The sequence below is a fragment of the Triplophysa rosa genome, linkage group LG2, assembly GCF_024868665.1.
Source record: "Triplophysa rosa linkage group LG2, Trosa_1v2, whole genome shotgun sequence".
NCBI lineage: Eukaryota > Metazoa > Chordata > Actinopteri > Cypriniformes > Nemacheilidae > Triplophysa > Triplophysa rosa.
Genome location: NC_079891.1, coordinates 23299107 through 23312019, shown reverse-complemented (window position 1 = coordinate 23312019; position 12913 = coordinate 23299107). Strand labels below are relative to the sequence as shown.

At 39.1% G+C, this 12913-nt stretch overlaps 2 protein-coding genes across 7 annotated transcripts in view; one reads left to right on the top strand and one right to left on the bottom strand.

Annotated features, from left to right (window-relative positions):
- camkk1a (calcium/calmodulin-dependent protein kinase kinase 1, alpha a) overlaps positions 1-9693 on the top strand; it is an 81554-nt gene extending 71861 nt beyond the window's left edge. For 5 of the 6 annotated variants that reach the window (XM_057359839.1, XM_057359811.1, XM_057359829.1 and 2 more), the window contains 6 exons: positions 381-454; positions 1356-1443; positions 3499-3627; positions 4561-4664; positions 7835-7882; positions 8942-9693. In XM_057359839.1, the coding sequence (XP_057215822.1) occupies positions 381-454; positions 1356-1443; positions 3499-3627; positions 4561-4664; positions 7835-7882; positions 8942-9017 (519 nt within the window). In that variant the 3' untranslated portion in view covers positions 9018-9693. The remainder of the gene's footprint in view (positions 1-380; positions 455-1355; positions 1444-3498; positions 3628-4560; positions 4665-7834; positions 7883-8941) is intronic. The other variant, XM_057359857.1, reaches the window with a different exon arrangement.
- The window catches only part of LOC130570032 (uncharacterized), a 185139-nt gene that overhangs the window by 12723 nt on the left and 159503 nt on the right, over positions 1-12913 (bottom strand). The window lies entirely within an intron of this gene.

Sequence of the window (12913 nt, the reverse complement as noted above, 5' to 3'; positions counted from 1 at the left end):
GTGTGCTGACACAGGGGCACTGGCCTCCTCTGGCCCCCCCAGAACCACCCCTGGCGTTATCTCCTTCGGCAAAGAAGCAAAAACGTGACGACATCTTTGTCCTGTATCAGCCTCCGTAGTGCTTCCAAAGGGAGGGGTGGAGTGAGCCGTTGGTTGCAATTCACAACCTCACCGCTAGATGTCGCTAAATTTCATACACTGGACCTTTAAGTGCTGTATATGTCAATATAAAACATATACTGCTCTATATTATATACTGTATATATATGCAATCTAGATCAGACAGACAAACTGATGAAAGCTCACCACTACACTTGATTTATGATTTTGATCACCCACCTTTCTCTCTCGTCCTCTGTTTTCTTTTTCTTGTCCTCCAGTGCCCGTTTATTGACGAGTACATACTGGCACTTCACAATAAGATCAAGAGCAAGCATGTGGAGTTTCCCGAGACGTAAGTCGCCCTTCACTGTGTCCTGCAGGAGAGAGATAACAAAGCTGGAAAATGTCACAGTGCTTTGAGTTTACGCTGATGTGGGCTAAATGGTGTTTGTACGTCTGCGTGGGTTTATTTAGGATATTTGCATATGCTCGGCAGGTGTGTTTGAATGAGAGAACAGTATATGCAGTGTGAAGCGTGTGAAAGGCCTGATGTCATCTGGTGTTTGTTTATGAAATAAAGTCATGAAATAATGATAGACTATAGTTTAGAGCCTCTCACACATCACACACACATCTCTTCCTTTTGCATCATAATTCTCACAAGACCAGGAGACTACTATGTAGGGGCTATCTTTACATGACCTTCATGAAGTAATTTAAGATCGTTTTTTTCTTCTACTGTATGGACACAAAACCAGACATTTTTCAAAATATCTTCTTTTATGTTCCACGGAAGAAAGACTCATATACAGGTTTTGAACCACATGAGGGTGAAAAATAGTGACTGAATCTCTTTTTGAAACTCATTTTATCAGTTTGAACTCTTTGTAGAACCTTTGGATGGGAAACTCAGTGACAGATATGACACATTTCTTTCTAATACTGTATTTCTTATCATAGGAACTCTACAGCACCATCGGTGCTTTTAGTCTGTTTTAGGTACTGAAGTGATCATTTTATGGATCTTCTCTTTGTTTATGTTAGGAGAGTTCCGGTAAGTCAGGCTCTAAATCAAGTTAACTATCCTGCGTGTTTGTTAGTTCAGTGGTGTTTTTCAGCCCCCGCGATGTTTACAGAAGTTGTCTGTTGTATATCTCACTTCTTATAAAACCATGCTGTCATTGTCTGGCCATGCCATCAGATGCTTTGGTTTTACTGCTTCAGCTTCTGCTTGTGTTTCTGTGATGACTTAGGCCAGCTGTAGGCGAAGGACTGAAGAACCTGATCTTACGAATGCTGGACAAAAACCCAGACACCAGGATCACCATTCCTGAGATCAAAGTAAGTTTCAGTGAAATGCAGAGGAGCCTTTCTAAAGTGGAGAGTGGAGTAGTTTTAGAGGTTTACTGAGAAAAGAATCTATTTCCACACACATGAACTTCCATATTTTTACCTCAGAGGGAGGGTGTTATTAATTCATGCTACAACTCTTGTCTTGCAACCTCACTAAAATGCTTTAAAAAACATCTCAGTTTGGGATAGTTGGGATGAAGATTCTGTCATCATTGATTCACCCTCTTGTCATTTCAAACCTATGTCTTTCTTTCTTCTCCAGAACACAAAAGAAGATGTTTTGAAGAATGTTGGTAATAAAAAAAACTTTGGTCCCCATTGACTTCTATTGTATGGACACAAAACCAATGCAAGTCAATGGGGATCAACGGTTTTCTTTTACCAACATTCTTCAAAATATGTTCTTTTGTGTTTTGCAGAAGAAATAAAGTCATACGGGTTTGAAATGACAAGAGGGTGAATCAATGATGACAGAATTTTCATTTTGGGGTGAACTATCCCTTTATCTCAGATGCTCTATGCCTGCACATACATCACTTTACAATATACATTTTCTTTCTAAGAGTGACATTGTCATGTTCTGTGGTCTCGCAATGGTAGCACTGTTTCTATCAAAGCTAGCGTTTTTTGTTTTGACACTGTGTCTCAGATATCTTAGCTTTTGAAGCATCTAAAGAACCAGACATGGTGTTTGGACAAAAACACATCTCTTAATCCCCATAGAAAAAAAATAAGTTCTGGAAACTTCCATCTGCTGTCTTTGTGTGACAGTGAATGTGTAAGGGATAATGTACAGGCAGCCGGTTGTTATCGCGAACGAAGCCCAGACAGTGTGATCAGGACCCAGCGCGAAGCGGAGGGTCTTGTGTCACACTGAAGGGGCTTCTTTCGCGATAACAACTGGCTGCCTGTACATTATCCCGCTTATTACACGGCTACTTGCCACATGAGAAAAAAACTGGACAAAAAATATGAATTTGAAACATTTTATTAGCTTATTAATGGTTTATTTTGAAAGCGTAAACCTTCCGCGAAAAGATATAGTCCTAAGCGGCTATCAACTTTCCTAAGAAACTATGTAACTTAGTACAACAATTTTTAAGCGCTACATATGAAACACATGTAATAAAACATATATATATATGTATGATTTATTTGTAAGTATTAAATTGCGCATTGTGACGTTGCAAATGTGGTCCCAGTGGGGATGTTGAAGTTTATAAAAGGCATAAAAGGATCGTAATACCTTATTAAGATCTTCTGCTTCATACTTGTCGTAATCTGTCGGCATTTTTTTCTCTGTTAGCCAGTCTTTGGGAAGTTTTATTGCCCATTCCGTATTCCTTTTTGTGTTTGTTTCGTAGCTGTCGTTCTCTATTTTGTCAAGCTCAATCTCAGTGAGCTGTCTGTGTCTTGTCGTTGTTTGTTCTTCAGAGTTCAGTTTTCGTTTTTTGTCTTAACTGGGGAGTTATTTGTTTCGTCCAAATCTATCCACTGCTGAAACGTTTTGTTTTTACCGTACATGTTGAAATTAATGCTGAAATCTTCCATTGCAAATCGCGGTTGTCTAGTGTTTTAGTCACAAGATGGCGCCAGACGGTAACCTTTGTTGGAGCGGAGGGATATTAAACATACAAGTAGTACCGGTCATGTGTTATTAGTTTTGAGCGGTTGTTATTTGAAAAGAACAACCCTTGGAATGTCGCGACTGGCCAATCAGAATCAAGCATTCAAATGAGCCGTGTAATAAGAATAATTAGCACACACACACAAATGCTCGGCCGTCAGAGACTCCTGCCTGCGTGTCATTACCCAGAAAATCTTCCATTAAAGCAACGGTCCCCAGAGCACACGTTAATCAGAGCTGCACGCCCTACATTAACTCTAAGCTCATGTCCTTCTGACTAACTTTGTGTTTTTAGGACAAACATTATATTGCTTTAATCATTTCCATGGCGTTTTGAATTGATGAACGGATGAAGCGATGGAAGAAACAGCGAATGGATGAATTTATGTGTGTTACATGCATTTGTTTGTCTACAGGTGGACCCATGGGTAACTCAGGATGGTGCCGATCCATTGCCTTTAGAGGAGGAGCATTGTACTGTGGTGGAGGTCACTGAAGAGGAGGTGCAGAACTCTGTGAAGTTTGTTCCCAGCTTGTCGGCTGTGGTAAGTGTAAATGTGTGCGTACATTTTGTGTGAAAGAACGACTTAAAGCTGCAATCTGTAACTTTTTTCTAAATTATCAAAAATGAGTTAATGAGCAATGGTAAGTTTATAATAATGATTTATAAGTTAAGCTGTCGGGTACGATTTTATGGGAAATATCAGTGCAGGGCTCAACATAAAGGATGGCCCGGGGCCGGTTGAGAGAACTGTCACTTGCCCGATCGAGCCAGTTCTGTATCGTCATGGAAAATTATAATTTGAACGTTTTTAAGACTTGATTATTTAAATATTCCCAAGAAGATGCAAAAGAGGACTGGATTCGGTTCTCACATGCCGTTTCAGATACGCGCGCGGCCGGAATGCCGCATCAGACAATGCGCAAAATATTGCATTGAGTTCTCTTTCACGTCTTCTTACTCTTAATCAGACACATCGACACAAAATTATGCCAAAATGCCAATATTACCAAGTATCCTTGTAAAAAATAATCAATTACGTCTTACGGGAACAAAACGCATGTGGAAGCAAAACGCATGCCTTACATTATATTAGATCCGTGCATCTCTTAAAGGGGCAGCAGCAGCATAATAAACGTCTAAGTTTTGTTCATCAAAGAACAAGACAAAAAACACTCACTGCTCTTTACTGAATCAATTATAACTTTAGTAAGGTTAAATCAATATTATATTTAATACATAATTTAAGTTTTTATGGTATCATACCCTTATTTATTAAGATTGCATAGGTTAAAAAAAAACAAAAAATAAGTAGATATTATTCAATACTTTTTTTGTGGCGGGGCCAGTGAAAATTTTGGCAGGGCCAGTAAAAATTGGAATCACTTCCCCGACCGGGACAGTAGAAAATATGACCTCTTAAAATGATTTCTATATATCAAAATATACTTATTTCTTCTCTCATGTGATATTATAGATATTGGTCAAAGCCATGTTAAGGAAGCGTTCCTTTGGGAATCCATTTGAGTGTCCCAGCAGGAGAGAAGAGAGATCCATGTCTGCACCAGGCAGTCTGCTCATGTAAGTGACCCAAACACTTTTTCTCCGTGAACCGCCCAAACCGACAAACTATATAATAACATCACCTACAGTATGACTAACTGGAAATCTATAATATTCCCGCATATATCCAAATGACCCTCCATTTCCTCACAAAAGGCTGAAATCTATTAAATGTCACATGTCTTTTTGGCTTTTTTTCTCTCTCCGCGTTCAAGGTCACAGCATGATATTTCAAACGTCATGTCTGTCTGTTTGAACAGGAAGGTGTGCTAATAGTCCCCCATTACTTCTCCTGCTGCCAACATACGTTTCCATAGTAGCATGATTCAGCCGGTTATTCTCTTGCTGTATGAATGCTGCATTGAAAGCTTTGGAACCATTTCTGTCTAGAAGTTTCTCCTCCGCAGTGCCCTGAAGAGAAGGCGACTCCAACACACTCATCAATCATTTAGATTTTACTTTCAGTCATTTATATGGGATTTTTTTTAGATGAGATTAGATTCGAGAGCAATGAACGTTTGGTCAGCACTGCCTTTTATCTTTCTTTATGTGTATTTTTTGTATATTTAAAGGTCAAGTGTGTAATTTTTTTAGAGGATCTATTGACAGAAATTAATTATAATTTAGATTACTGTCAGATGTATATACAGACCTTACATAATGAAGTGTTATGTTTTTATTACCTTAGAATGAGCTATTTCCATCTACAAACACTGTGGGTCCCCTTACATGGAATTCACCCTGTTGTTTCTAAGGTAGCCCTAAACAGACATACAGCTCCACAGAGAGCGTTTTGTAAATAAGTTATCTCCTTCGGCAAAGATGCAAATATAAGCCATCATCTTAGTCCTGTGTCAGTCACCGTAGTGCTTCGACAGGAGGGGTGGAGTGAACCGTTGGTTGCAATTCACAACCTCACCACTAGATGTCGCTAAATTTCACACATTTTTAATACATTCACACTAATAATTCCACATTTTGGATGTTGTCTGCACCATCACTTCTGCGACAGTCATTCTCAGAGAGGCTTTTTGCTATTATTCACTTGAACCACATTATATATCTGCCCACTAGAGTGACAGTAAGTGTCTCCATGAAGTCATTTCTGCCCCCACTCAAGCGTTTCTCCCACATTAGAGTGGCCTTGTCCAAGGACAGCAGAATGTGCTCTGACTCTTCCTCTTTATGTGCTTCCTGTTATGTGTCTGTCAGAATGGCCAAAGAGTTACTGCCTGTCTGCTGAATGTCCTGGATCAATAAAAACAGTCTGATTATCTTTGTTTGCATCCCACATAATCTCAAAGACAAATAACCTTGCAGATATGTCAATGCAGTGCTGACTCGCTCTCTGTTGCAGGTTGTATTTTTTTCAGACGTGACGTATGTGGCGAGGTCATCGATTATCTGTAAACAAATGTACATGTTTGTTTGGTGTGGCCTCTCCCTGCAGTGACTCAGCAAGCCAATGACATTCAGTCGATTGTATTTTCATTTACCTCCATCATTTCTTTATGAGCCATTTGTTCTCCAGCCTACTTGCTCCCTGTGAGATCATCATATGTAGAATGATGAAATGACAACAGCACCCCCAGTTGGTGGAATGTCATAATTTAGTTTTTTTGTCGCAAGATCTCCATTCTTTTAAATGTTTAACTGCCGGTGGTAGTTATTTACATGTCATCCATAATTCAGTGTCAGGTTGAATACACCGCTTCCTCCAGCCTAACCGCTAACCTTTCTCATGGAAACACTTCATCTTAAATGCTGAACACGCACTCCCTCACTCCTGTTCTGTGGTGATGATAAATACAAGGCAACTGACTGCGGCTATAGATAGATAGATAGATAGATAGATAGATAGATAGATAGATAGATAGATAGATAGATAGATAGATAGATAGATAGATAGATAGATAGATAGATAGATAGATAGATAGATAGATAGATAGATAGATAGATCATACTGTATTTCACCTTCAGTTTGAATGGAAAAAATACTGGATGCTGGAAAATTGTTGTGTCGGGTTTGGTTAGGACACAGCGCTACGCACCACTGAACCAACATTGCCCAGGAAATTGTTACATCAAATAGACATTTGCTGGTTTTGATGAAACCCCCCTTCAGCATCTTAAAAATCTTCAGGGAATAATGCGAGGAGCCTATTTGTATGCTCATGAAGCACAGACTGCGCTTGCTTCGTAATATTTGCAGTTGTTGTTTGTCAAATACAGGGTTAAACGCTGTGCGTGCTGGACAAATGTGCGTGGCATTTGTTTTATGATGACATCAGAGGCTCTCTGATGCTAATGCTGACTGTCTTTGACAGTACTATAGCGGGGCTTACAGTACAGTATATACCACGGGTCCTCATATTATGACTCTCAGGGGCCACTTTTGGAAAATATGTGTGTCCGAGGGCTAGTAAACCTGATCGTTTTCATTTGCTTTTAAATGAGCAGTAACCAGCAATGACAGCTGTCTTAGACCAACCATGTTTATCAGCTCATGCATCCAAACAATAGGTGCTGAGCAGTTCTTTTGTTTTTTTAAAGTCCCTCTGCATTCAATAATTTTATCACTTAAAACTCATCTTTATGCATTAAAATAGCATATATAAAAGTTTTTTCATGTGACGATCATTTTTCATGCCTTAAAATGAGTTGAATGTTATTCTACACACTTGCTTCTTCTAGTGTATGCCGATGCATGAACTAATAAACTAATGCAATAAATAATAAACTAATGCAAATTAGTTTATTAGTCACCCTTTATGTTTGTCACTTGGTTTTGCAAATATCTAACTAATAAAAGTCTTTAAAAAAAGCACTTGGCGATTTTTACAACACAGTATTTAATAATGTTATCAAAGTATATCGTTTTTTTCCATTTCCAAACAGTGAATTTGGACATCCAAGGTTTTGGAAAGACAGTGACGGTTTAACATTTTAACATTGTTAACCTACAAAGAATGGGCATGATTTGATTGTCCATGTTATATGACAATGTAAATAATCTGATTTGTAAACTTGACCTATGTGTAAGCACCACCTCGAATTTTGACTTCCATTCTAACAAACAAACTGAACTTTTGGTTAGACATGAAACTTGCATCACTCTCTCTCTTGACTCCTCTGAGCTCTGACACACTCTGTATTTCCTCCACTGTCTCTCTCTCTCTCTGCTGCAGGGACTCGTGGCCGTTCCGTCCCTCTTTTAAACTGCACCCCTCATTAAGGTAACTCATAGTGACAGGTGGACATTGTAATTTGTCACTCAAGCCCTCTATCAGATTCCCTGCCCTCTTCATTCCCATGGGTCAGTGAAAGTCTGAGTCATATCAGCCTCCATCCTGCCCTTCTGTGGCATTTCTCCTCCTCAGTACATAGTTTGGACCGGTATTGTTATGAGAATCCAACCCATACATCTGTCCTTTGTCCCGGTCTTTCATTGAATCCCATTATGTCCAGTCTGAGTAGTTGTGTCTGCTCGCTGTTTCAAAATATCATCCCATCTCTGTTTCCACATTGTTTGTCAGTTTTGTTGACAGTTTTTTTCCAATGCTTACTGCTGGGTAGTCTCTGACGCAGTTCATTGACCATTTGATGCTTTTTAACGTGCATTCTGTCGTAAAGTAAATGCACCTGATGATTAGAAAATACCAAATGTGTACAGTGACTGATTTTGAAGAAGTAATCTCTGGATGTAGACTTTGTTTGCTTGAGTTACTTAACCGAGCGTTAACAGGATATTCCTAATAGCAACTGTATATTCTGTTTTTTTTCAGAGATATGTATGTAAAAAAGGCTATATTACAGAAACTATTCACACATTTTCTACTCACTTATTTCAGTTTTTTATATTGTACAATCATGTACTGTACAGTTTTTTATGCTGGTTTATTTTTGTGGTATCATTTAAGATATACAACAACATTGGTCATGTTGACTATGAATCAGACAGTATTTTGCTGTTTAAACGGATAGCTCACCCAAAAATAAAAATTATTTTCTATACAGTTCAAGTAAATGGGGCCAATGTTGTTTGGCTGCCCTTGTTTTCCAAAATATCTTCTTTTGTGTTCTGCAGGAAAAAAGAAAAGTCATTTCGATTTGGAGCGATATGAGGATAATTAACTAATGAAAATAATTTTGGGGGGAACTTTAAGTGGGCTGTTCTTGGCCAGAACAAGCTGCAAAGTATAGCCCAGATTTAACAGTGGCTATTTACAAACTATTGACAATGTTGATTGGTTTACAAAGACAGTTATGTGTAATTTTCTTTTTTTCTCTCCCAGAAAAGGGAGCAGTGGAGAGGCCGGTAGAGAAGTCGAGCTTGAGGACCTGCATGAGGATGAGCCGCCCACCTCCTGAGTGACTCTGAAGCTTTCCTCATTGTCTGCGCTTCTCCATTCAGACATTTCCAACCATTTGAGCAGATCCATGACCCAGACCACACGCCTGCAACCTATTACCTTAAACTGGATTATTCTGTTGCATGTCCTCAGTAGTACAAGAGTTATAAAGTAAGGATTCCATTGTTCTCTCCTTTACATTTTTTGGATCTTACCCATGATCCATCACAACCTTTCCTCTCAGCATTGCTTAAATACTGTAAGTAGATTTTGGAAACAATCTACAACGGACCTGTTTTGTTTGAAAGACGGACCTTTGGTACCACAAGCTCTTCTGAACACATGTGCAGCATGGATAAACAATTCTGATGATAACATGGTAAAGCTAAAATCAATGATGGCATTGATGGAGTATGATGTCATCATAATACGTGTACATGTGTATAAAATAACAGCTGTGGAGTCTTGCCTTTTTGCACTTAAATGTTCATGTGCAATTCTTATCCCAGTCATGTCTAAGAGTGAAAAATGGCCTCATGTAATGGGTAGATATGGGGTTTCCTTTTCTCTCTTTCTTTTTATACCATTAATAATTCATACCATTAATACCATTCTCACCTCATGCAGATGATATATCAACACACACACACACACACACACACACACACGGGGTAGAAGTTTGAGTCAAAGGGGCTTATGAATTCACTAAACACTAATACTAAAAATCTCTCTTTGTGTAAAAATGTCTGTCACAAAAAATGCAAATCAGAAAAGATTTGAGAAAACAGGGCTTATTAATGAAACATGCAGCGTGTTTCCCATTATTCTTCAACAGGGCTTATTCTCCATGTTTGTGAATGTCGAAACACCCGCGTCAAGATGCACAGGATGCAGGTCTCTCATGTCAGTGTTTTGTCTGTACTGGAACAAAATATGTCATTGTTTACCGAGTCTAAGCATTCCAAGAGGCCTATTTGTCAGTCAGCATCGGTAACACATGCGCAAAAACATGGCACAGAAGCGAATGAGCGTGCGTGGAAGGAGAGGGAGTCACTTTCACTCAAAACAGACAAGCCAATTGAGGGTAGGATCTGAATACGATGTTTAGCTTGGGAAGGAAAGTAAACTGCCATTCAATGTCAGCACGGACCCGCTCGGCTCAGATTAACTTTGTCCAAAACAATACGCCTTGCTTACATCGAATCATCTGCCAGGCGAAGACATCTCTCCGTATACTACAAGTCAAAGAGATTCTTACTGGACAACCACTGTCACCGCGTATTTGGAAGCAAAACATTTAATTGAAAGCATTGAGTGTATTTAATTCATTTTTTATAATAGAGAAATCGTTTTAATGGTTTAAAAGATGTTTGCAAGAATTAAACTGCATTTTTAATTTTGTCAGGTGTCAGTTATTTTCTTTAAAGGAGTAGATCGCCCAAATATGAAAATTCTCTCATAAGTAATTTAGAGATCATTTAGAATTTAGAGAAGTTTATTTAGAGATTCATATGTGTAAAAATAATATAATAAGTTTGTCTTAAAACTCAAGAAAGAAAGTCATACACATCTGGGATGGCATGAGGGTACATTATAAGAGATTTTTGTGCATTTGACTGAACTGTTCTTTAAATTGGTAATGTAAGTAGCGAATGCTTACAGGAAACCTTACACATATGTCAATCTTTTAAACGACTCATTATTGCTTATATGAAGGTGAATTGATCATTTGCGCTGACCCACTTTCATTATATTCTTACTATTATCCTGAACAGACGGTGGTCCATTTTTCTGACTCCCACACGTTCTACCCCCATATTTCTCTCTCTCCAGCCCTCTCTTTTATGCACACAGCTTTCATGCTTCTTGTTCTTCTAAAATCGAATTAAACAGAAAAGCATTTTCAGTGCCAAACTGGTGTTTTTATGGTCTGCTGGTATGGACTTTCTGATTCACTTGATGCATTTATCAGAGTCGTGTGTTTGTTGTGTTACTATAGATGTAGTGAGATTCTGTATGTGGTACTCAGGGTCTGGACAATGCTGTTCTTGGAATACAGAGAGAATGGAGTAGCATATTCCTCGTTCAGGAGCTGTGTTTATGTCTGTGAATTTCCAATTCCTCGTTTACTTTTGCATACGTCTGTTTCTTTACGTTTCTCAGATGTACAGTACTTATCGATGTATGCTATGCACCTCTTCCGTGTCTTGACGTATGGCATGTCTCTTAACTTGCTATAACCTTTTACTAGCTTTTACAAACCTCTCTCCGGGTTTGTTATACTTTTTGATATCTATATGAAGAAGCAAACCTTTATCTCAAAAACCCCTTTAAAATTTTCCTGAAAAACATTTTGTATAAGCTAAACATATGCAGCATTCTATACACTCACCTAAAGGATTATTAGGAACACCTGTTCAATTTCTCATTAATGCAATTATCTAATCAACCAATCACATGGCAGTTGCTTCAATGCATTTAGAGGTGTGGTCCTGGTCAAGACAATCTCCTGAACTCCAAACTGAATGTCAGAATGGGAAAGAAAGGTGATTTAAGCAATTTTGAGCGTGGCATGGTTGTTGGTGCCAGACGGGCCGGTCTGAGTATTTCACAATCTGCTCAGTTACTGGGATTTTCACGCACAACCATTTCTAGGGTTTACAAAGAATGGTGTGAAAAGGGAAAAACATCCAGTATGCGGCAGTCCTGTGGGCGAAAATGCCTTGTTGATGCTAGAGGTCAGAGGAGAATGGGCCGACTGATTCAAGCTGATAGAAGAGCAACTTTGACTGAAATAACCACTCGTTACAACCGAGGTATGCAGCAAAGCATTTGTGAAGCCACAACACGCACAACCTTGAGGCAGATGGGCTACAACAGCAGAAGACCCCACCGGGTACCACTCATCTCCACTACAAATAGGAAAAAGAGGCTACAATTTGCACGAGCTCACCAAAATTGGACAGTTGAAGACTGGAAAAATGTTGCCTGGTCTGATGAGTCTCGATTTCTGTTGAGACATTCAAATGGTAGAGTCAGAATTTGGCGTAAACAGAATGAGAACATGGATCCATCATGCCTTGTTACCACTGTGCAGGCTGGTGGTGGTGGTGTAATGGTGTGGGGGATGTTTTCTTGGCACACTTTAGGCCCCTTAGTGCCAATTGGGCATCGTTTAAATGCCACGGCCTACCTGAGCATTGTTTCTGACCATGTCCATCCCTTTATGACCACCATGTACCCATCCTCTAATGGCTACTTCCAGCAGGATAATGCACCATGTCACAAAGCTCGAATCATTTCAAATTGGTTTCTTGAACATGACAATGAGTTCACTGTACTAGAATGGCCCCCACAGTCACCAGATCTCAACCCGATAGAACATCTTTGGGATGTGGTGGAACGGGAGCTTCGTGCCCTGGATGTGCATCCCACAAATCTCCATCAACTGCAAGATGCTATCCTATCAATATGGGCCAACATTTCTAAAGAATGCTTTCAGCACCTTGTTGAATCAATGCCACGTAGAATTAAGGCAGTTCTGAAGGCGAAAGGGGGTCAAACACCGTATTAGTATGGTGTTCCTAATAATCCTTTAGGTGAGTGTATATGGCATACCTCTGTGTGAGCAATGGACTAAAGTGCTACAGCTTTATTTCTTATTTCGGGTTACAGCTCATGTGCAATAGATGGCAGGCATGGTCACGCATTTACCATTTCTGTATACACACACACACACACACACGCAAAATATTTTCTGTTGTTAACATGAATCTCTAATGGAAGGATTATAAAGTGGCTATTTTGAACTTTGTAGCTCCTGTCACGAAAGTGATTTAAATTTTTCTTTTCTTACGAAAGTTGATGGGTTTGAAGAACCTTTAAAACATATATCAGAATTGACTGCTGTATATA